At 58.8% G+C, this 23,884-nt stretch overlaps 1 protein-coding gene across 5 annotated transcripts; it reads right to left on the bottom strand.

The window, feature by feature from the left end:
- Positions 1-1,866: 1,866 nt before the first annotated feature.
- Positions 1,867-23,871, bottom strand: HEMK1 (HemK methyltransferase family member 1). 5 transcript variants are annotated; one of them, XR_001595378.2, is made up of 12 exons: positions 23,205-23,871; positions 22,055-22,439; positions 21,677-21,768; positions 21,265-21,358; positions 17,106-17,240; positions 16,793-16,857; positions 16,480-16,529; positions 15,470-15,578; positions 14,596-14,691; positions 14,313-14,426; positions 2,966-12,380; positions 1,869-2,662 (listed from the first exon to the last, which is right to left on the bottom strand). XR_001595378.2 is itself a non-coding variant. In XM_016133115.2 (12 exons), exons 3-12 carry the CDS (start codon positions 22,280-22,282, stop codon positions 12,218-12,220), a joined length of 1,146 nt encoding a protein of 381 aa, XP_015988601.2. In that variant the 5' UTR covers positions 22,283-22,439; positions 23,205-23,373; positions 23,476-23,871; the 3' UTR covers positions 1,869-12,217. The 5 variants fall into 5 exon arrangements, 3 of the variants coding, with proteins under 3 accessions (XP_015988603.2, XP_015988601.2, XP_015988602.2); XR_001595379.2 differs by having other exon boundaries at positions 1,869-9,516; positions 10,459-12,380; XM_016133115.2 differs by having other exon boundaries at positions 1,869-12,380; positions 23,205-23,373; positions 23,476-23,871.
- Between the last annotated feature and the right edge of the window lie 13 nt (positions 23,872-23,884).

The following is a 23,884-nucleotide window of genomic DNA, read 5'->3' as shown; positions in this document are numbered from 1 at the left end:
GCCCACCTCCCAGTGTCTGGTCCGGAAAGAGGCCCCTCCCAGTCTGCGCCCTCCCCCACTGCCTCCACCGCTGCCCAGTGGGACCCCAGCAGCCTGGGCGGGGCAAGGCCTCTGTTCTAGGAAAGAATCCTGAGCAAAGGGTGCCAGGAGCTGGAGTTCTTGGAACCAGCACTGCAGGCAGAGGGGACGCTTCCTGGAACTCGCTGGCCACTCCAGGGAGAGAGGCTCAGAGGACGAGCTCAGAGTGACCTAGGTGGAGGGGGATGGGATGCTGAGGGCGCGGCTTGGGTCCTTGCTTCCAGGAAGCCCTCCCTGACTGCAGGTGCCTCTTTAGACTCCCCCATCTCCGCAGCGAGTCTGCTGGGCCCTTCTAAGGGCTCAGCCAGCACAAGTCCAAGTGTGGCATGGCTTCTGCAGTACCCAGATTGCAGCTCGGGGGTAGGCACAGAGTGGACAGCCAGAGACAGCAGGGAAAGGGGGGGGCATTGTGCCAGGGTAGCGGCAGTGTGCGGGTGTGGGCACGCAGTGGGATGTTCGGCTCGACTGTGTTGCCCGGGCTGGTGAACAGCCATGGGTAGGAAGGGCTAAGGGAGAGGAGGATGCAGGGCACGGGGAGTCAGAAGCGCCAGGCCCTGCTCACCGAGTCCCCCTTGCCGGTGGACAGGCAGCCTCTGGCCAGGACTCCCGTCACTCCTTCAGACCAGTCTTTTCCTGCAGGGTCTTCCCCTAGGTCCCAGTCCCACCGCTGGGGTACAGGCCCCACCTTCAACGTCAGGCCACCGGGAGCGGTCCCAGCACTGGTGTCCAGCAGTGCAGCCTTGAGCCCACGTCTGGGCTGTTGGTGCCTCAGTTTCCCTCCCCAGAGAACAGAGAGGAGAAGCTGCAGGACCCTGAGGAAGGATAGGAGGGGTGTGACCTGGCTCTGGGGCTGGATTCGGGCCCATCACCCTTTGAGGGAGTGGCATGAGTGGTCCCAGGGTCAGCACCATCAGAGCGGGGGCCTCGAGGCCCAGCTGAGGGGCCTGGGGCAGGTCAGGACTGGCACAGAGGGGAAGGGAGCGCTGCCCTCTCTGGACGGGTGGCCCCGGGACAGCCTTTCCGCCTCTCAGAAGCCATTGGCCTTCAGAAGGATGGACAACCCTTCCTGGCCGAAGCTGCACAAAAGCGCGAGCACGGACTTGCCCCCTCTCACGCCCTCGGGTCACTTCTTGGCTCTCACCGAGCACAGCGCCAAGCCCATCCCCGACATGTCACAAGAAGGGGGCCCCTAGCCTATCCTCCAGGGGCCGGTTCAGAAGGGCTGACACTCTGCCCAGGAGGGGGCCGTGAGGCAGGGCTGTGCCAGAGAGGTCCTTTGACCCTTGCAGGAGGATGGTGGGGCAGCATAGTGACATTGTTCAATGGAGTGCTGGTTCCCCTGGGGCAGCTGGCAGTGGGCGGGAGACCCTGGCGTCTGTGCCAGGTCAGGAAAGAACTACACCCGGACCCCATCTAACCTGGCTGGGCAGAGCTGCCGGGTGACATCCGTTGGGTTTGTAGGGGACACTGGTACCCTGCCACAGGTGGTTCCAGAGCCAGGCAACCTACGTGACTTGAGCCAGTCACGAATTCTCTCTGAGCCACGTTTTTTTCTTACTTTTATTCCAGTAAAACTACTGTTTACGTTGTTATAATCAAGATTTTCACATAATTACTATTCTGTTGGCAGTAACGATTTAAAGATTAAAATATTTTATTAAAAGTGCACGAAATATAAATTAATTTGAAATATTAAAAAATTTAAAGTATTAAAATATATTTCAAAAGTTATTTTTATAATAATCGAAATTAGTAAAATTAAGAGGCCAAATGCAAATTATAAGTTATAATAAACCGATGTCACAATTTTAATTCTAAAGATTTAAAACTAAAATTTTACCTAACTTTTTAAAATTTGTATTGATTGACTGTAACTATTTTCATAGAAATAAACCATCTCGATTCATATTAAAATCCTCCGGGAACTCTAAGGTAGGTTCACAACCTCCCCACATGTCCCTTGGACCTGAACAGTGTCATCGTGAGTGGGTATCTGGGTTTGTCTCACACCGTGCCAGCGCTGAGTGTCAGATCCGCAGGGATGATGCCACCCACGAGTTCTTTAGCGTATTTACTCTGAATTATTGTTTGTGTTTGTGATATGTTCTAAACGACAGGCCCCAGGCCCAGTAGACAAGAGTGGTGACAGACCAGACGCAATCTCCAATAAACGGTATTGGAACAGTTTGGGAAGAAATTAAGGCCACCTCATACAGGCAACCACGATAAGTTCTAGCTGGACTAAATATTACTGGGATGAAAAATGAAACACTCTGAGTCCCTTCGGAGGTATCTCCGTAGGAGTCGCAACAGTATCGATTCTGGGTGAGGAAAACTTTCTCCCTGCATTACCTGCAGGGACAGGCCCAGAGAAAGGAGAGTCACGTCATGAATCTACTACTGCCTGTTCAGTGTCATCTCCCCAGCTTGGGAGGTTTCCCCTAGAAACAGGCTTGGGGACAAGGATCCAAATGTGGGAGGCGGTACCGCACAGCACAGCAGGGCGTTGGGAGATGGCTCCATGGTTCTCTCATTTCCGCTCACTTGCCAGGAGAGGCACCGATGGCTCTTGTTGCAAACAGTCCTGTCAAGGGTGATTATTATAGTGAACAGCCTTAGAAGATGGAGATAGGGTCGCACTCCAGGGAAAAAGGCAGATTTGTTTATTGTCCAGTATAATTAAGATAATAGCTCCCTCTGGGGCAAAGTTTGGGCAGGTTTGCTTGTAGCCTATAATAAAAGATTTGGGTTCTCTTAGCTCAGAGTTCTTGTATTGCAACTCTCTGCATGTGCAAGCATCATCTGGCCCTGATTGGGTCACCCTGTGGGAAACTGGGTTCAGGGAAGTGGTGCAAGAAATTGCTAATCCTCTTTCTACTGCTGTTACCTTGAGTAATACACTGGTCTTTGTTTCTGAACCAGGAGTCTTGTGCCTTCTGCCAGCATCCTTGGGAATACGGCAGGCTCACCTGTTAGCTTGCAAGTCGGGTGAGATCTCAGAGCCTTCCCGGTTCCTGACATAGATGAGATGGAAAGGTAGACAGGGAAGGAAAAGAAGCCGAAGCAGGTGTGTCAATGAGTGGGCTCCCTCCGTGGGTAGCGGAGGCTCAGCCCTCAGTCGAGAGATGGCGTAGCACACAGCTCGGAGTCGTCCCGCCCACGGGGCGAGGAAGCTGGGGTGCGTATCCACCAACTCCCACCCTTTGCTGGCTGAGGGCTGCTCAGGGGCGAGCTCTCTTGCACTTCTGGTCACTTACCAAGCTGGCCTCTGCAGCAGAGAAAGTCTCAGGCTGATCATCACAGCCGCTGTGTGGGAGCTTGAGGCCAAGGGGAGGTGAGCTGCTTGAACCCCACCAGACTTCGGGGCTCTGGATGAGCAGGGCCTTATCTAAATATTGCCCATCCCTCGGTGCCTGGAACGATGCCAGGCAGGCAGTGATCAAATGCACGCCACATGGTTTAGGGATAAGGGCCTGTTTACTTGCCTCTATCCTCCATCAGGCCATGAGCTCCTTATGGGCCATTTCTACGTCAATTTTTCTTGCATGTTCTGGTACCGAGGGACAGGCCTAGCAATCAGCAAATACACTGCATGTTGTTGCATGAGTGATGCAAATCAGATTCTAAAATAAATGAAGAAAGCTCTGAGCCATCGAGGACTAGACTGAGTGATCTTTTTAACCAGAGAAAGGCTATCTATCCAAAATCGGCGGCACGTAAACCAGACAGGGAGGCACCAGAGGCATCCCAAGTACGTGACAAGCAAGATACAAATGCTCCAGCCAATCACTCTTTTTCAGTATTATATTGAAGGTCTTAGCCAAGCTACGAGACAAGGAAAATAAATAACAACTCTATACATTAGAAAGGAAAAGTGCAAATTTGCTATCGTTTTCAGTGGTAAAAGGTCAGTATAGAAATTCCAAAAGGAGCCATGAACCACAGATCTAAGAGAAACCGAGAAAGTGGCCAGTTGTAAGATAAATCACATAAATTAAGAGCTTCCCGAGGCACTGGCGAGAAACACTCAGGCCGTCTCCCTGTACGATCAATAACAGCGAACACTGTAACCCTGGGAAGGTTAAGCAGCCGCGCTCACTTTTCACTGGGAGCAGGAGCCTGTGCTGCTGGGAGGGGAGGAAACCAGGAATGAGGAGCTGCAAGCCGCCTGCCTCCTGGCCGTGAATTTTACCCTTCTGCCCATGCCCCTCGGAACCCACCAAACCTTCTCCGGAGCCCTGAGTCGGAGATGCAGGCAAGGTCCTGATGTCCCGCCCTGAGCTGGCCCCTCTGCACATCAGCGGGCTGTTCCAGAGCGTGGGTCAGCTGTGACCATTGCCTGAGACAGAGACACAGCAAAGCCAGCAGCCGCAGCCCCGGACAGGCGGAGGTGGAAGAGTGAGGGGCCAGCCAGGTAATGAGGGGCTCAGAGCCTCATGGGGCAAAAACAGCCTCCCTGCCCCCTCCCACGGCCACGTGGGCAGAAGGGCTTTGCGAAGGATCAGAGAACTCCGTCTGGGGCCACCGAGGGAGAGCACCAGCAAGCCTGAGGGCTCTCTCCACTTGGTCCAGCCCCACCCTTGACCCCCACAAATACAGACAGAGGCTCAGCACACAGTTGAGGGGACTTGGGGTACGGAGGGACAGACACAACCAGGAATGGCGAAGCCTGAGGGGTCCGTCTTGCTTAGAGCACAGTGTTCCCGGCCTCCCCTGCCCTCGGAGGGTGCCTTCGGGGCCGGGCCTTCAGGAGAGGGGAAGTGTTGGGAGCAGGTGGCGACATTGCCAGGGTGCTGTTGCCTCTTCCAGCTCCAGGGCTCACCCCTGTGACAGGCAAAGTGTGTAGGACTGCGCTGGCCTGGGCATGGCTCCCACGGTCTCAGCCTCAAAGAACCCTGCATCCCAGCCTGAGGCTCCACGGGTCGATTTTATGTTTAGTAGGTGGGTGAACAGTGAGTGGTCATGACAGGGACATTCCCCATTGGTAAGGACCAGCCAAGGACTCATCCACTCGTTAGGGACCTGTCAGCAGGAGTCCATGTCCAAATCCACAAGTTCATGGAGGACAGGGGCCCACCTGGGCCGCCCCACCTCCCTGCGCCTGGCTTGAAGGTGGCGCTCAACGCCATGGGCGACCAGTGGGCCTGGCGACAGGCGGGGAGACAGGACAGAGGACCTCAATCACCACTTCCACAAGCTTGGGAGGCAGCCTCAGCTCTCAGCGACTCAGGGCCCCTCACAGAAGATGTTGACAGCAAAAGAGGACTTGTCCCAGATGCCGTGTCCTCACACGACCCTGATTTCCACCCCGCCCCTGGAGGCCCCAAGAGGAGGCTGAGGTGCTCTTGGCTGTGACTCAGCGGAAGGAAGACAGGAAGTGTGTGTGCGTGTGGTGGGGGGAGGGCGATGGCCCTGGGGCCCTATGGTTTTTCTTCTCATTTTTCTCTTTCCAAAGTGTATCAAGTTCCCAGAAATGAAGGTACCTAGAACCACAGAAAGCCCAGGCTTTCAGGGGCACAGGGTTCCCCAGTCCTCCCACCCCTGGAGGCATCACCATACGGCCTAGGGAAGACCCTAGTCCCTGTCCCATGCTTGGGGATTTCTTCCCTGCCCCAGAACCAGGAATTGAGTACCTGGAAGGTTCACACCAGAGCCAGAAAGGGGTCGTAGACTATTGAGACTTTCCAGGAGCACATGGCCCAGACTCACTTGCTGGGACATTCCTCTGAGTGAGAGGAGGCACTGGGGACCTCCAGGGCAGGCAGGGGTGGAGCAGTGAGGGCGAGCTTCCCAGGAAAGACAAAGTCTGCCTCTGCCAAGGACCTGAGGGAGGCCCGCGCTGGAATCCTTTCTCCCTCTCTGTCCCTTCCTCCCTTCCTCTCCCCTTCCCTGTCCTTTCTTTTCTCTCTTTTTCCCTCTCTCTTTTTCTTTCTTTTATATTATTAACTATTGGGGGGAAAAAGCCCAACTGAAAAACACACACACACAGACCCCAGCAGGCACGACACCAAAGGACGACACATTAGACACCTCTCCGTGTGTCCAGAGATCCGAGTTAGCACGGAACTTGAAACGGGCCTTCTGCTGCCGTCCCTGTGGAGCAAAGAGCCTGCAAGGCAGCCCTCGGACACGCCGCCGTCGTGTGCAAGCACTTGTCAGTGAGAGTCAGGGGCCCCTTGGTCCCATGCAACCAACTTCAAACTCAAACGCTGGAATAAACGAGATGCCAAGGTGACCAGACTGCGGGCCCCACCCCAGCTTGTGTTCACCGCTGCCCCCTTGATGGACCCACTCTAAGGAAATGTTGAGCCTCTGAACTTAGCAAATGCATTTATGTTTAAGATGCTGCCTTCATCTTTCCTAAATGCACACTGCGTTCCCTATGAAACTTGATTTGAAAGGACGAACGTCACTGCTCTGGGGCACAGCCGAGGGGACAGCCGAGGGCAGCCTCCGAGCTCTGGGCTTCAGTCACGGCCACTGAGGCTTCCTCCGGGAGCGTCCCAGGCCTGGGCACCTGAAATCCTCCCTCCACGTGACCCCGCGGGCTGCATAGCCCCTTATGCCGGGATGGGACTCACTCTCCTGACCTGCCTGTCCGCTGGGACCCAGCATCTGGGCGTCTGTCGCCTCACCCCACGTCCAGAGTACACGGGAGCCTCATTTCACAGCAGCCACGTCCACTCCCCTCCCGTCCCCTGCACGCAGGCTCCCTGTCCTGCTCCTTTGCTGTGGCGTGTGCAAGTTCGGCACCCAGGGGCAGCTGGACGGGGAGCGAGCTGGCTCCGCATCGGGTACTTTCTGATTGACACTTTCCCCTTTGCCCTGGAAGTCCATGTCCGCTCTGGTAGTGCCCGCCCTGGGTGTCGGGGCCCTCTGGGAATTGAGGCCCTAGGCTGCGGTCAACCTCCGTGGCCTGCTCACCCCACGTACACCTGGGATGTCGGCAGACTGAGTTCAAACGCCAGCATGGCCGCTTCCTGGGTATGTGATGCTGAGCAGGTTAAGCCTCAACCTCTTCATCTGTCCGGTGGGCCAAGGAAGGCGTCCCTGACATGCAGACAGACGGATTTGTGCAAAGTGTGTGGCACAGCCCCTGGCACTAGCTGACACGTGGGGGTGGCAGGTTACTCTTGTTGGCAGCACTCAGGCCTGGGAGGGTGACCTTCCCAAGCCCCTGTCCAGCGCTGCCTCTGGGCTATGTCCCTACATTGTCCCATTGGGATCTCCAGACACCCTGGACGCTGGCCCCGGACGCTGCCTCTGGGATGTTCTGAGGGCATCCCACACTCTCGAGATCACTGACTATCCCCAGCACTCCAGTCCCCAGTTCGGGGGGCCCCAGGCTTCCTGGGCTCCAGTCAGTCTGGCCTGGTCACACCCCACGCTACATCCAACCCATCGACAATGGCTGTAAGTTCTCTTCCTGAATGTCTGATGCCACTGCTCCAGCCCCAGGCCACTTCCAGGCCGGAGGCTGTTGCAGCCTCCTGCCCCAGAACTCCCTTACTGCAGCCAGAGAGAACATCGTCAGTGCCTCCCTGACCCCGTAACACCGCAAAACCCACCTCGTGCTAGGCCCTCGGGCACTCTGCCCGGCCCGGGTGTCAGGGTTCCTCTGGGAGTTGAAAGCCTGGGCTGCAGTCAGCCTTCCGTGACTCCCCTGGTAGGCCCTGGTATCCAGAAATGCGTTTGGAGCTCATCCAAGGGCGCCCACCACCGCCGCCACCTTGCCCCTCCCCACACATCGCTGCCCACATGTCTTCAGGCCTCGGGCTTTTGCCCCCACTGTCCTGCTGCCTGCTGCATCCTGGCGCCTAACCAATCCAAGCCTGGAGTGACCACTGAGGCCTCAGACCTTGGGTCTCTCTGCCCGCCTCTGCTGGAACCCGGCTCGGTCAGCGCACAAGCAAGTTCCTCCGGCTTTCTCGATTTCAGTTTCCTCATCTGTAAAATGGAGGGTCCGCAGCCTCCGCCTTGTGCGAGGTCATGAGAGCGGAGTGAGATCACCCCAGAAGCACTCGGTTCAGAGCGCCCCGCTCAAGCTCCGTATGTTCCGGGCCCTGAGGTGTCATCGCCTCAGAACCCGGCACATTGCAAGGCTTGGGAGACAGGTCCTGGGCCTATGCTGCACACACCTCAGAACAAGGGCCATCGGGGTAGCCGCTGGGCTCTAGAAAGTCCTCTGGGGACAGCCCTGGCACCCCCGGTCCTGCTCCGAGCATCCATAAACCCAAGAGGACCACTACACTGAGCTCTAGGGGACAGCCCAGGCCCTAGCCGCGCTGACTTCAGTGTCTGACGATAGTACAGGCACCGATGGCAGCCTCGCCTCCCTCCTGGTCTGACATGCAGCCTGCCCGCGACTGCACCCTGCTGAGCTTCTGTTTCCTCCTCCGGGAGACGGTTAAAAGCCTAGCCTGTACGGTGGTGTGAGGATTAAAACTAACTGATGCAAAGCAGATGCTTGGGGCCCAGAGACCAGCAGGAGCTCAAGGTGACCGCAGGGAGGTGGAGGAGGAGGAAGGTCCAGCTGCCTATACGCTGCCCTCGGCTGCAAGGTCCGAGGGAAAGCAAGGCTCCCGCGGCTCTGCTCGCCACGTGGCTTGGCTTCACACTGACTTCCAGAAGGGACTTGGCTGCCTCTCCCAGGAGGCAGGACTGTTCTTGGAAAGCAAGGCAGGGTGGGGGTCCACAGTAAATGACGGGCTGGTGGCTGGGAGCCAGAGAAGAGACCCGAGTTCCAGCCCCGGGCCCGCCCTGCCGAGCCTCAGTTGTCTTATCTGTAGCACAGGGATCTTTGTGGGTGCTTTGAGCCCCCCAACCCCCAGGCTCAGGAAGCTGGGATATCTGACCTCCCGCTCCCCCAGATGCATGCCCAGGAGAAGGCTACAGACCCCGCACAGCAGGGGGCAATAAGGCAACATCCCCTGCTCTGAGAGGCCGAGTGTCTGGGAGAGACCCCAGCTCCTGGGAAGGGGCCGCGCAGCCAGGCCACCTGCCATGGGGCAGAGCTGCTCTAAGACATCTCACTCCCACCCCTCAGCCATGGCTAAGCCTTAGCCGGGGCTCCCAGCGGGGCTGAGGCAGGTTTCCCACGCCTTTCCCCTCTGCGAACTGTGACATTGGCTGGTTCCGACCGTTTTCTGGCAGGATGGTCTGGGGGTGTCTTTGGAAGGGGAGGGGTCTTGGAATTTGAAACTCTTACACATCTGATTCCTGGTTACAAGGCCAAAGATGCCCAAAGGTCCTCCGGCGGGGTGGGGGTGCGTAGCCAGTTCCTTCAGAGGGGGCGGGGCTTGCTCTTTATTGGAGGAAGGGCCCTGCTCTCCTCACAGCTGCCAGCGCTTCAGAGGGGACCCAGATCTGGCCACACGCACACCCCCATGGGCTGCCGGTGGGCGAACGTGGCTGATGTCAGCCATGAAACTGGCTTCTCTGTAAAAAGAAAGGATCGGAAAATGGACATGCGTCTTGCTACAGTCTACTCCTTCCAACACAAACAGGCCTTCTTGGCTTCATCCAAAGCACATCAGGGGATTCGGGGTTAGGCTGACCCTTGAATGCAGGCGTCCAGACTGTCTATTCCCCAGAGTCTCAGTTCTCAGACCAGCATGAGGCCCACTGGCCCAGGTCAGCCTTCTAGTAGCTCTCCATGTGGCTCCTAAGTTGGAACTGTGGCTTCAGGAACCCAGGCCTTGGCCAGGTGGGATGGGGCCTCCAGAGCCCCTGGTCCCAGACTGGAAGGGGACAGGGTCGAAGGCTCTGGTCACTTCGGCTTTGGGGATCATGAGGCTGAGAGTCCCAGGGATGACCCGATTCTATCCCAGCCATGAAGCCCAGTCCAGGTCGGCAACAGGGGCTGGGCACTGACGGTCTGGTGGCTGGAAGGAGCCGAACCCTCGCAGCTTGGGTGGCGGACACAGGCCCACTAGTTTGGAGTCAGGGGCTGCTGTGGTCATTTCACAGATGTGGCACCCGCAGCCCAGGACACACTCACTCACTGTCACACCCTGCTCATCCTCACACACCCAGGAGATGCTGGGCCAGCCACGTGACTCCATGGGGGCCAAGACCAGGCTTGGATCCAGGCTCTGAGATCCTCTCTGAAGGCCTGGATGACCCCCATGCCACTGGAGATGGGCCGTGGAGGCCAGCCTTGCCCCCTTCCCCACCCGCTCCCAGTGCCCGGGGCCAGCCTCTCTGGGGCCCACCCTGAGCAGCCTTCCAGTCCTCTCACTCCAAGGGCCAGTTCTACCATGTCAGACATTTGGATAGAGGTTCTGGGCAGCTCAGGTCTCCAGGTCGAGGACGGTATGCCATCCCCTGCCCCAGCCACCTCTACCCTCGGAGAAGTATTCGAGCCAATCTTATCATTACCTCAAAACTCGTCCAGCCTCTGCCCAATTCCAAAGCCATTTCCAGTTTTTGGTATTTGTTGGAGCAGCTCCTCACTTTGGGTACCACAACTGGCATGAGTTTCCTATCGCCGCTATAGCAAATTACCACAAATTTAGTGGCTTGAAATGACACAAATTTACCGTCTTATAGTTCTGGAAATCAGAAACCCAAAATCAGTTTTACTGGGCTAAAATCAGGGTGTTGGCAAGATTGCATTTTCTCTTGAGGCTCTGACGGAGACTCCATCTCCTGGCCTTTGCCGGCATCCAGAGACTGTCTGCGTTCCTCGGCTCCGGCCCCCTTCCTCAGGCAGTCGCCTCACTCTGACCTCTGCTTCATTATCACATCTCACTCTGACGGGCCTGCCTCTCTCTTATGAGGACGCTTGCAAATATGCTGAGCCCACCTGAATAACCAAGGACAATCTTTTCATCTCAAGATCCTTCATCACATCTGGAAAGTTCCTTTCACCACGTAGATAACACATTCGCAGGTCTGGGACCTTCTGGGGGCCCTTATTCTGCCCACCGCAGGTGTAAGGTTGTTTTGCCAGTCCTGAGCCACGTCCACAGGGCTTGTCCAGGACCGAGGGGTCATAAGGGGTGATCAGGCCACTCACCGTTCTGGCCAACACTCTGGCCGGGGGCTGGCTGGATGCTGGCTGGGGCCCAGAGCTCCAGGAAACCTGGCGCCTGCCCCTGCTGCCGCCAAGGACAGCCTGTGCTCCTGGCGAGGCCACCATGCGGAGATCAGGCGCACTTGATCCCAGAACAGCTGCCCGGCTCCGGGGGGAGGCAGGCCGTCATGGCTTCCTCTCCCTGCTGACCAGAATATGTGAGAGCTGCTGTCAGGTCAGATGTGAGCCACGTGGGAAGTTCCAGCTCCACTCTGGAAAACGCACACGCTGCCTGCCGGCTTGTTGGTGGACATTTGCTAAGCCTGGGTATGCCAGACCTGCATGGAGCTCCAAAGAGATGAGAAGACAAGAAGGTTTCCAACCGCAAGGGGCAGGATGCCATCGGAGCTGGCCGAAGTTTGAGCAGGTGCTGGCCGAGAGAACAGAGGTCAAGGTGCTGTTCCAGAGGTAGTTAGTGCCGGAACTTGAAGGAGAGGATCATTTGGTCGGCAGGGGTAGGCACGGTCCCTCCTGACAGATGCACTGTCTGAGACGGGCAGAGCGGGAGAGGCGTGGCTAGGGAACGGAGTTCTGCAGGAGGCCTGAGGTCCAGGGCAGGGGAGAAAAGAATCCACAAGTAGACGGGGTGAACACGCGGGCCTGCAGAGGCCGAAGCGGTCCTCCGAGCCTGGCAGCGGCCGAGGCCCTCATTCTGATGCGAGCGTGTTCAAAGCAGCGAGGGGCCTCAGGAGGGGCCCCCGGGGCCTTTCCATAGCCATCCTCCTCCGCCTCTTCAGACCTGGGCTCTGCAGGACGCAGACACCACGCTCGGGTCATGGGGAACCAGCCAAGAGTTTAGGGCAGGGGTTGAGAAGTAGATGGCCCAGGCTTGGAAGCCAAGGCTGAGGGAGATGAAGGCATCGGCCCAAGGTCACATCCTGGCGAGGGGCAGATGCCAATATCTGTGCCCAGGCTGGTGCGGCTCCAACCTCAAAGCCGAACGTCCAAGGCCCCATCAAGCCAGTGGTGGCTGGCGGGCTCGAGGCCCCGTCTTGCCAGTCTACTTGGCCTGGACCTCCGTCCCATGGGGGTCAAACCTCACGGTTTTCTGAGAAGCCGTTCTCAAGGGTGGCTCCTGCTTCGGTGACCCCGGCTGCGCCTACGCCGTCGCTCTCCATCATCATGCTCCCTGGGGGTGCCGTACCCGCAGGCTTGCCAAGGCCTTCCCTCGGCGACCGGCCTGAGCGCATCGGGGATGCCAGCACTGGCCGAGGTGTGGCTCAGGCTGTGGGACAAGGGGACGGCAGAATGCTAGGTCAGGGAAGCTGACCCGAGATGCCACTGAAGACGGCAAGGGCCAAAGGGCACAGGCAGGAGGAGAGGAAGGGTGACGCCGGTGAGGGCCTTGGCAGAGGAAGGTCTAGGAGCACAGGGAGCTCAGAAAGCCGGGATCTCGCTCCAGCTGCGCTCCACCCCGCCCTCCCCCGGCTCCTTCTGGAGCCGCCATGAGGTGGAGCCCACGCCTTCCCTTCACAGGAAGCCAGGGGCAGCTTGGGGTTCACGCAGCTGGGGCTGGGCAAGGGGCAGGATTCCGGGGCCCTGGGAGCTACCGTGTGGCCTCTGCTGAGGCAAAAGTGACTCCCAGCCACAGCCTAAGAGTCACCCAGGCCAGGTATGACCCCAGTAATCCAGACTCCCCAAAAGCAGTGACCTAATTTCCGGTCTCCACTTAGCCACCTCCCACCATGGGGAATGGGCATTCGGATGCCAGCCACACACCACCTGGCCGACTGATAGGAAAATGAGGCGGCCACCTTGCTCTGCACTGGAACCAGAAGGCCAGCTGCCCGTCAGCAAAGGAGCTGCCCGAGGGCCCATTTTAAGACACGGCCCCAGCACCCAGCATCCTGGCTCCGCCTGACCACAGTGCCTCTGGCCCCTGCACCACCAGGTCAGGCCCACGAAGGTGCTAGGGGTGGGGGAGGAGAGGCCTGGCGGATGAGCCCGCCTGGTGGGCCACGCTCCTCAGGACCCGCCCTGACGCAGGGGCGCACCACAGGGATTCCCTGTCCCTGTGGGCGGGGGGGCTGGGCCTTCGGGCCTCCTGGCAGCCATGAGTCGGCACAGAGCAGAGCCGGGGTGGAGGTGACAACCTGGTGCACACTCTGTCCCAGCTTCTCGCTCTCCCCGGCCCAACCAGGGACAGATGGCTTAAGTGAAACCCTATGACCAACTTGAAAGGAATATCTTAGCTAAAAGCTATGGGAATAAAAGGTAAACAGACGCCCTGCTCACCCCTCACTGGCTCAAGCCCTCAGCTAAATGAGTGTGGACATGTGTCCCCAAACTGTACAGCAAGGACCTCCAGCCCCATCCCCTCCAGGAAGCAGGCAGCCAGCCCCCAGCTGAAGCGCAGATACGGTTCTTGTGCTCAGCACCTAGACCGTGCCGGGGAGGGGTGCAGAGCGCACCCAGGGCAGTGGAAGGCAAGGCCAGCCCTCGGAGCGAGCGCGCCCAGGCAGGAGTGGCCCCGTGCGCCTGCCACACGGCTCTTCCAGGCCACGCTGCCGGGGCGGAAGGAAGCTCCTACCCCAGCACTGCCTGGGGTCGAGGGGCCGGGGGGCCCACAAATCACGGCGATAAGACATCAGACCACCACTTGTCGGTCTTTCAGTGCTTTATTGGCCACACTGCCCAACGTCTCCAGGGTAGTTCCACCCAGAGACCCTGAGCGACCTGCCTCAGCCACACTCGAGTGATGGAGCCAGCCTGGGCATCTGGGTCTGCTCTGCTCCTGAGCCAGGCTGCTCTCCGCTGCCCAGGAAGGACAGCCTTGCCCTCGCTTCTGCCCCAAATCACCTACGAATGTAGAGCACGGGCAATCCCAGAGCCACGGAAAAGGCCACGAGCAACTGGGGTTCTGGACGGCATCGTCCACCTCCCTCCAAGTAGCATTCCAGGAGGAAGTGTCAGCCAGGCACTCTGGCAGGCTGGGGCCCTGGTCAGGTGTCTGCAGGGCAGCCATGCTGCGCCTCAGACCTCCGAATGTGCAGGAACCGGGGCCTAAAGAGACGGGGACAAGGCGCCTGTCACTGCCTGGGCCCCGGGAAATAAGCAGAAAGTGGGAATAGAACATTCTCCCCACAGCTGGAGCTGTGATGGCCCAAGGTGGAGGACCAGCCCGGCTGTGGGGGCTGCAGGGAGGGGAGAGACTCACCTCCCACAGAAGTCCTTGCGCACAGCCACAAGATCGAGGGACAGGTCCGGCCGGCTCCGAAGCCAGCTACCGACGAGCTCTGGGTGTCTTGGGTCCACTTCTAAGAAGACGCTTCTACATGGGGAGACATGGGTCACCTCAACGGGGCAGGGCTGGGACCTGCACTCTGGGGCTGCCTGGGCTGGGAGGGGTCAGGGCCGAATGACGGCCAGGGCATGCCCAGGACACACCGGGAGGGGAGGCGGCTGCTGAGGACAGAAGCAGGACACCCGCCCACCCTTACCCAGAGTCCTTCAGGAGCCGAGGCGCCAGGGCCAGGATGTGTGCGATGATGTCCATGCCCTCCTCCCCGCCGTCCAGGGCTGCGGGGTCTTCGTAGCTGCAGGGGAAGCAGTGGGAGGTGAGAGCCTGAGACGGGGGGTGTCTGCAAAGTGGGAGACTGAGCAGGGCCTCCACGGAAGGCACCCCAGGGAACTTACACTCCAGGCTGAGAGGAACAAGAAGACCCAGAGGAGGGGCCCCTACCTCCCGCAGGCGGCCCGCACCGGGGAGTGACGTGTACACTCATGAACCTCGCGACTGACGACAAGAGTGTCTCCCACAATGAGGCTGTTTCCCCTCTTGGTCTGGGGAGGCCTGGAGCTGGCCCTGAGCACCCTGGGGAGCTTGGAGGGAGGGAGCCACTGCCTCATCTGGGGCTCCTGCCTATCCCTGGATCTCAGCCCATCCGAGAGCAGGATGGCTCAGAGCAAAGCCTGGAGTAGGGTGTCTTACTGAGCTTCCCTGCGAAGCCCCTACATGACCTTGGACGAGGCCCCTTCCCTCTCTGGGCCTCAGTCTTCTGTAAAATGACACCCATCTGAGCACCTCCTATGCATGCTGCACTCTGTCTGGCATTTTAGTCATCACTGAGTCCCCCCAAAGCCCTGCAAAGCTCCCCTTTCGGGGGCAGAAACCCAAGACGCGGAAAGGTCCGGCGGTCTTCCATGGGGGGGGGGGCGCAGCTGAGCCCGCAGCGCGTGGGCTCCGAGTGAGCATCTCCTTCGCAGCACCGCCCTTCGCCCTCTTCCCGCACACACTCCCCGTCCCTCGGGAGGGTGTGGGCCTCCGGGGCAAACCCAGCCCACTAGGCCTCCCTGTCCCACCCAACCCCGCACCTGCGGATCTCAGGGGCCAGCTGCTCTATGTCCTGGCTGAAGACATACGGAGGGTTGCTGACGACCAGGTCCACGGGGCCCCAGGGCAGAAGGTGCGCCCAGCTCCCCTCTGCGATCAAGGGGAACACGCAGCAGAGAATGAGAAGGAAAGGGCGGCAGCGCCACCCACCACCGTGTTAGTCCCTCTTCCCAAGCCACATCTTGGGCCTGTCTCTGGACCTGAAAAGCCAGACGTGCAGACCAGGGCCCAGGGTCCCCAGCCAGCAGTCTGGCAGGGAGTGTGTAGCTCTGCACCTAGAATGTCCTTGCCCTCTCCTCTTCCTGTCAAAAACCTCTTCGATAAGCAAGATTCAGCTCAAGTGCCACCTTCGGCCTCTGCCTGCCTGGGTAAAGCAGTGGCCTCTGCCTTCTGCAGCCCCACGGGCCTTGTCTCACAGCCAACGTGGACTGACTGTGCATGGCAGGCCTGGCCCCGGTCAATTCCTGGTGGCTTTGTTTACAGGTCTCACCCTGTGCCAGGTGCCATACCAGGTACATCACATTCCATGAAAGGGGCGCACGAGGCTCAAAGGTCCTGCAGGTATGCGATAAGACAGAACTAGAGCCAGAACCCCAAGGACACTCTGTAAAGACTGTGGCCGAGCAGGGCCATGCCTAGGCCAGGCGGGGACAGAGGTGCATTCAGCATTTTGGTCCTAAAGGCAGTCTACTGAGCTTCTGTTTATCTCTTGACAACAAGCAAGCCCTAGATAACTCATTAGTTATGAGGGAGTCAAAAGATAAGAAAGACCCTGTACCCGGTCCTACCACGGGTCAGGTAAGCCCAGGAGGCCAGAGGGACTTGCCTGTCCACAGCGAGAATTGGTCTGCGATAGCCGTGTGTATGTGTGTGCGTGCGTGTGCGTGCGTGTGCGTGAATCAATGTCGGAAGGCCCTCCCTCCAGCTCCGCAGAGGGCCTCACCCACCCAGCAGCAACTGCCCCCAGGATCCCTACCACAGTGGAAGGTACCTAAGGTCACATCGAGGGGGATGATCCGAATCCTGTCCTGCAACCGAAGCCTGGAGAGGTGGGAAGGTGAGGTGAGTGTGGGGGGCAGAGTTCCACCATGGCTACAGGCACTGGGGATAAACCCTCCATGGACCACACGGCCCCTGTGCCCACCGCCCATTCTAACCCTGTGGGAGCCACGCCAGGCCACCTCCCCCCGTCCCTCCCATCCTTGGGGGTGGACATTGGTGGCTTTGATACCTCGATAGAAGCCGAAATCAGGTCCAAGTCCAGCTCCCCCTACCCTGACCCGCCGGTCCCCCAGCCCACCTACCTCTGAGCATTCTCACGGGTCAGGCAGATGGCGGCTTCTCCCTTATCCACAGCAATGACTTGGCTCTGTCCCAAGAACAAATGATGGGTACATGGAAGACAGGGTGCTGAGAGAAGCCAGGCCTGGGGGCCAGAGCTGTCCTCCAACCCCCTGCCAGAGGAGGGAAATACCCGCAGCTTTCCCCTCTCTGGCCAGACAGAAGGGGATGAGAGTTAAAGGCCACGACCACGGTGCCTCCAGCAGAGACGGGCGGGGCAGGGACATGAGGCAGTCGGCCCGCCAGGGTGGGGTGGAAGGTGCCCAGGCAGCTCACCTGCGGGAGGTGGCTCAGCAGGCTGAGGGAGATGGCGCCCGAGCCGCAGCCCACCTCCAGGATGAGGGGGCCGCCTTGGGTTCCTATCACACGGGGCCTCTGGGCCACCTCCTCCAGCACCCATTCAACCAGTTCCTGCAAGGCAGACAGATCTGGATCAGAGCTGGTGCCAACGTGGCCCCTAGGGGTCTTGGCACAGAGACCCGAGCACACTTAGCCCCTGTGTGGCTGCAGAAGTGGGGGTGGCTCAAGCCAGACTGAACTCCCTCTCTGCCGGGGCCACGGGCAGGTCGCTCTGCCTCTCCACACCTCTGTTTCCCCACCTGCACACCAGAGCACCGTTGAAGACAACCCACCTCGTCGGGTGTAGTGGGGAGTAAGGGGAACCCTGTTCACGAAGAGCGTGGTACTTTGGTCCGTGGCTGGTGAACACGGTACGTAAGTGTCCAACTGAGCCCGTCACAGAGCCTCCTGTTTTGTGCTCACAGCAATTCTAAGAACTGTGCCTGCTGGTCCCAGGCCACACCCTCCAGAGCTTTCCCTGTAGCAATTTGCTGAGGCCTCACGACTGGCCATGAGGACGCTCAGGCCCAGGGGTCAAGGCCCCACCTGGAGCCTGGCCTGCAGCTCATGGTGGCCAATTATCAGGCGCTGGGGTGTCCCAGCTTCCAAACAGAGCTGAGCTTAGGAGGCTCCCGGGAGGCTCCTAGGCCGAGGGGACAGAGAATTCCCTCTGTGGGGGGCGAGGCTGGGCGAGGCTGCCCGAGCCCGTATCTGAAGGGGGCTGTGGCATACCCAGAGCGTGGGGTCAGTGGGCTGGGAGGTGTCCGACTGCACCGTACCCACCTTGGCAGCAGGGGGGCCCCTGCAGACACTGTCACTCTGGACACAACAGGGTTTTGAATGTCACCCAGCCACCTGCGCCTTGCAGGGACTGCGCGTGGAAGCCGGCACGGGGCGCGGGCGAGCACGAAGGGCCGCTGTTTCTAACCAACGGTGAAGTCGGGGGCCCGAGTGGCCAGGCACGGAGCAGAGAGAGGGCAATGGCCCCTTCTCAAAGGCTTCTGTTTGGATGCGGGCAGGAAAGGCTCCTCTAGAGGCTCAAGACTCCTGGGGCCCCAGGCCGGGCTGGCTCACGGAATGGGGGGAGGGGCCGGCAGGTGGGCTTCCTTCATCTGGAAGGTCCACCTCCTGCAGGACACTTCCTCCACACCCCTCTAGGCTCTCTCTACCATGGTGTTCCTCGCTGGGGGTCTAGGGTCTAGGATGGGGACCCTTTCCACCAGATGCAGGCTCCATGGCGGGAAGACCAAGGATGTAATGTATCGCAGTATGTCCCACACAGGCAGGGCCTGGCCCAGAGGGGCCTCTTGGCCATTTCCCAAGTGCCAGGTGAGCTCTCAGTGGCTGTGCGAAGCTGCCCTATAAGTCTCAGACCCCAGGTGCCCCCCACACCCCCAATGTCAACAGTCAGGCCCCAATGGAGCAGAGGGCTCCAGATCACTCAGACCCACTTTCCACAAAAGCTCCCCAGTGTTGAGTCCCAACAAGCATGCCACCTTGCCAGGCACCCCAACACCAGGAGCAAAGCTCGCCTGTCCCCAGGATAGAAAGTCCAAGGCAGGCAGAACTTGGCCAGAACCTCCCCTGTTCCAAGCTGCTGCCTGTCGGGGAGCTGGCCTGGCTGCAGCTGGAGACGGCTGCCCTCGCTCACTCCCGCCGGCCCTACGCCGAGCGCGACCGGAGACCAGGGGCGCTGGCACCAAGCTGGGCCCACAGCGCTGGGACTGGCACGGAGCGCAGTCTAGGGCTGTGGAGAAGAGCCTGCGGTCTCAGTGGTGAGGCCATGCACTGAGTGGCTAGCAGGATGGCTGAGACTTGTCGGGGGTGTGAACTTCTCCTGGCTTCCTGGCCACCGTCAGACCCACCCTGGCTGAAGAATGACCCCTCAGCCAACCACACTGGCCAGCCACCTCACAGATACCTCCAACCTCAGAGACACACGCCACGTACGTGAATGGCCATCCTGGGCAGGGCGTGAAGCTGAGAGACCGGGCCACACCGCCACACGTGCCCCATGGCCTCTCACACTCCAGAGCATGGCAGGACCGTCTTGGCTATGTGACAACCCGAGGGGCTGGGGTGGGGGAAGGGGTGGAGACCACCCCGAAGAAGTCCACAAACTCTCTCTTCCTCGCTCCGTGAAGAGCCTCCCTTACACTAAACTGGTAGCTCCTTGGGGAAGGCTGAAAGCCGAGCTGGTCACAGGCCTCCCCGACACCTTTTCCAGGTAATCAGAGGATGAGCCCTTGGTTCTACCTGGAGCCACTGCCTCCACCGGACTCCACACACCCTCAAGGGATCGGCCCAAGGCCTGGGCAGGGCCTGAGTGCCATGAGCACTCTCTATTAGGACAATGTCCCTGGTAGGGCAGTGGCATTGCCTCCCTCAAGCCCATTGCAGACAAGGCACTGAGCCTCCCACAGCCCCCAGAGCCTCACCCACCAGGCTGGGGGTGGGGATGGCTCCCACTGTGCCCACTGCAGGCGGGACTGGGCTCCCTCCCCGCCCCCAGGGAAAACCTGACTCCTCGGTCCACACGCCTGCGACTGTGCGGTTCGGACTTTGCACCCATTATCAGAAACCACCCTTCGGTGGGTGCAGAGAACGCAAGCAGCATGCTCCCTCCCCTGTACCCATTCTCCCCGCTCCCTGCCACAGGCCACGTCCTCTCAAGTTCTTGGTAAGACACCCCCAAAGTGGCTTCACGTTAGGGCAAACCTGGCAAGTTCCGAGAAATGTCTGCACAGTGAGGCGACAACCTGGCCTCCCAACCACAGCCTCCCCCTCCCTCCTCCCCCCGCCACCCTGCAGCAGAGCGCTCTCCTGGCCCAGACCCAGTCAGGAAAGGGGGGGGGGCGTGGCACATGGTAGCCTGAAGTCTACACTCAGAACCCTGGAACACATGGCCGGTGCCGGGTCAACTGTAAGAGGACTCAAAGGTCATCATGGCAGCTTCCATGTCCTGACCCTTGGCAAAGCCTGCACGTGGCAGGCTACATCCTACTCTGGGTCTCAGCGCCCCTTCCCAGGTCAGCCTACCCCAGATGGGACAGCCCTATGTGACATACGGGACCCCGACGTGAGTCAGGGTGTCCAAGTGGTGACTCCATGCTCCCCACCCCTCACCTCCCCTTGGCAGCCCTGTGACTTCAGCAAGGTCTCAAATTCCCTACTGCACCTGCCCTGACCCTGGGCAGAGAGGCGAGGACCTGGTTTCCCACTGCATGGTGTGGGGGTAAGTGGAGTGAGAGGATTTCTGGACTGGGAAAGAGAGGCTGGGAAAGTGAGAAGGGGCCCTGGGGCCCTGGCTGGCAGACAAAACCTGACCTTTCCCGGGAATGGGTGTGTGCCTGGGCATCTTGCTAGAAGTACCCCTTCTCAGAACCTGGTGCCCTCTGGCTTGCCCCCTGGCCCCACTCAGCGCCCCCTGCCTGCTCTGCTCTGGCTCCCCGCTCTGCCATCTATAAATTCAAATTCCAAGAAGGGCCATAGAAAGCATCAGGGTCAGGGTGTCTCAATCTGTGAGGACAGCATGCTGAGGCCACACACCCCACAGTTCTAGTAATTCAAGGGACAGAGGTGATGACCTGATCAGATAGTAGATTTAAAAGGACCACCAAGTTACAGATCCCCTAGCCTGGAGGCCCAACCCTCTCATCATCCAGGCCCAGAGGGGGTGGTGACCTGCCTGAGGTCGCACAGCAGCACCGGGCCTTTAGACATCCAGCTGGAGCCCCCTCCACTTCGCCTGCCTCCTGAGGAGGCGAGCATTTGCTTCTCATGGGTTGGGCAGGCCAAGGGCCCAAGGGACAACTAGGGAAATGACAAAAGGCTAAGCACTTGGTGGGCAGCACCAGATGGGGCACCGAGCCACTGCCAGCCCTAGAAACTGGGGAGGTGGCTTGGTATATGAAGACAGTCGAGGCCAGCTGAAGACCTCTGTGCCCTCGGCCCCACCTACGCAGCCAGCCAGGAGACACCAGTTTAGGACACTGCCTCTAAGGAAGCAGCCATGGGGCACCAGCGCCCCCTAGAGGAAGTCTAGAGCATCCCCATCCTGCTCTGTCCTGGCGGCACACCTACCTGGCACACCTACCTCTGTTTCTGGCCGAGGGATGAACACTGGCGGTGCCATCTTCAGACTGAGCCCCTGAAAGTCCCATTCACCAAGGATATACTGCACAGGCATCCTGTGGAGGGGGTAGCTAGGTGACCATCGGTGCCAGAGCCTGGACCAAGAGGACTATGCCTGGGGTGAGGGATAACACTTATGGCCAGAAGTATAAGGTAGGGTCACATCTCCTGTGCCCCGGGACTCCTATCCAAGGCCTTCCCTCCTTCCCTCCCTTCTTCCTATTTATTATCCTGTTATCCTGACCACCCTCCCCCACCTCATCACTCTCTCATCCCAAAACCTCTCCAGTCCTTGTACACTTTCCTCCTCCTTAACCATAAACTTGGTGGAGCTGGGAGAAGCAGGACCTCAGGTCTGGCCCGTGGAGGCTCACCTTTGCAGTCGATGGCTACTCAGCTCCTGGATGCACTGTAGCTGCCAAGGGGTCAGAGGCTGGGTCCAAAGTACTGGCTTTAGGCTCTGAAACTGTCCCACCGAGAATGTGAGCAGCTGGCTCCCCTGACCTAGGGACCCTGATCCAGTTTCTCATGTGACTGATGCCTGTGGCCCCAACACTGGCCACCTTGATCATCCCTGAACCCCTAATGTCTGGCACACAGTGTAATAGTTTGTTGGATAAATGATTAAGTAGCTGCCTAAGACATTCCTTGAGAAAAATCTCAGCATTCTCAATGGGGAGAAAAGCCCGGAAGTCTTTTTCCTAAGATCCTCCCTCCCACCTTTCTCCCCTCTTGACAATATTGCACTTAACTGTTTTGGCTCCAAGGACATGAGCCACAATGTACTCACTGGATTCCCGGGCCTCAGGAATGCCCCTCTTCTCAAAAACTGCCGTCCAGTGACTGACCAGCTCTGTGGCATTCAACAAGCCAGCTGGAGGTAGATGGGGTTCCCATGAGCTGAAGGCCTGGCCCCAAGTGCCTCCCCTCCTCCCGGGGCCAAATAGAAAGGCCCGCAGCATTCCACCCCAAAGTTTCATGTCTCAGGGGAAGGCTCCCCTGAGCACTCCCAGGTCCCCAAGTCTTCTTTGTGATGTCAGCTGCAGAGGATGGTCACTGGCCCCAGCTCAGCGGAGATGGTGAGGTCACAGGTTCTGGCTCCTTAAAGTGGCTCTGGTCCTCAGATGTGCTGTCACCCTGACAGACAGAACCGGGAGAGCAGCTGAGCTTTATGTGACACATTCCCCTCGGACCTGCCTGCTGCCTGAGCGAGGGCATGCTCTTGCTCTGTCACCTCCTTGACTCCATTTTAGATGCTCACCCACCTATTTGATTCTTCTGGTTTTGGCCAGTGATGTTTTCTTCACGTTTTTGGCTGAAGTGGGCTGAACCCATAGGTCATTCCCTGCTGATAAAATGGGCTGCTAGTGGGTCAGGGCTCAGGCTTGGGGGTTGGACAGATCTGTTTGATCCAGAGTGTGTGACCTTGGAAAAGTCATCGTTTCTGAGTTTCAGTTTCCCTGACCATAAAATGGGGAAAATAACACCAACTTCATGATGCGTTAGTCAATGAACGTCAAGGGTCTGGGAGCCAGCTCAACAGACAAAAGACACTCGATGTTACATGCTGTTAACTAATATTACAAGGGGGAGGAGGCTCCCTTGGCTTGGAGGGTTTGCTTTAGATATTTTGCTCGTACTGTCACTGATTTGGGTGCCGAAATGCCACCCCTGCCATTAGACCCATAATCCTAAATGTCAGCATAAACTGTCAGCTAAAAAATTAACAATTTTTGTTAATTTTATAATTGTTATCATCAACAAGTTTAACCGAAAGTTTAAAATCAGTGGCCCCTTTTCCTTTCACATAGACCAAGGTCCAAACAAGCTCTTATTGAGCACCTGCCAGGTGCCACATCTTCAGATACAAGCATGGAGGCTGCGAGACAGGGAGTGACTTACCCAAAGTCTTCCTTGGAACTGTCCCAGGCAAGACACAAAGCTAGGTCCTCCGGACTCCAGAGAAGGCGCTGTCCCGGGAGGAGCTCAGGCCTGAAGTCAGGGACGCAGCTTCCCTCTCAGTCCAGCACAGCAACGTTAATGACTTAGGCGAGGTCGCCTCGCCCCAAACCTATTTTTTCATATGTACCACGGTGAACTGGGGGATGGGGGGTGTCCTCGAAGGTGATGCAATCCAGGCGAACCCATCCCGATCCAAACCTCTAGCTCATACCTCTCGGGGGAAGGGGTACGGACCTGCCCGCCGGCGTGCAGAAACGACCGGGGGCTCGGATCCCGGACGTGCGTGACCCAGGTGAGCTCCCTCCGACGCCTTGCTTCCGGGGCCGGTGCAGCTGAGAAAGGGCTCGGGCGGATCCCGTTGCCCTCCTCCAAGGTTCCTAGCGCCACTGCGTTGCTGCTGGGAAAACTGTGAACGCCACTCCCACTTCGTCCGCAGGCCCACTCGTACGAAAGTGCGTGACTATGTGGGGTTGCTCCCTGGGGGCCCAGACCGGCCGACCTTCCTGAAGGTCATGGCTCCAGCCCGCAGTGACTAATCCAAGTTGGCGCTTGGGAACCGGGCCGGGGCTCTGTGTAGCCAGCAAGAAAGGAGGCGTGTCAGCAGCCGAAGTGTAGGGGCG

This window comes from Rousettus aegyptiacus, unplaced genomic scaffold (genome assembly GCF_014176215.1).
Source record: "Rousettus aegyptiacus isolate mRouAeg1 unplaced genomic scaffold, mRouAeg1.p scaffold_m13_p_4, whole genome shotgun sequence".
Classification (NCBI taxonomy): Eukaryota; Metazoa; Chordata; class Mammalia; order Chiroptera; family Pteropodidae; genus Rousettus; species Rousettus aegyptiacus.
Note: the sequence above shows the minus strand (reverse complement) of the source record. Positions and strands in the feature narration are given on the sequence as shown.

Bases quoted from the DNA above. Each gene is read 5' to 3' on its own strand.
- HEMK1 (XM_016133115.2), bottom strand. From the start codon at position 22,282: ATGAAACTTTGGGGTGGAATGCTGCGGGCCTTTCTATTTGGCCCCGGG. The intron at 16,530-16,792 runs GTAGGTGGGCTG...CCACCTCTCCAG, and splicing joins ACCCGTGAGAATGCTCAGAG to GCTTCGGTTGCAGGACAGGA. The intron at 12,381-14,312 runs GTGAGTCTCTCC...CTTGTCCCACAG, and splicing joins CGCAAGGACTTCTGTGGGAG to CCTGAGCCACACCTCGGCCA.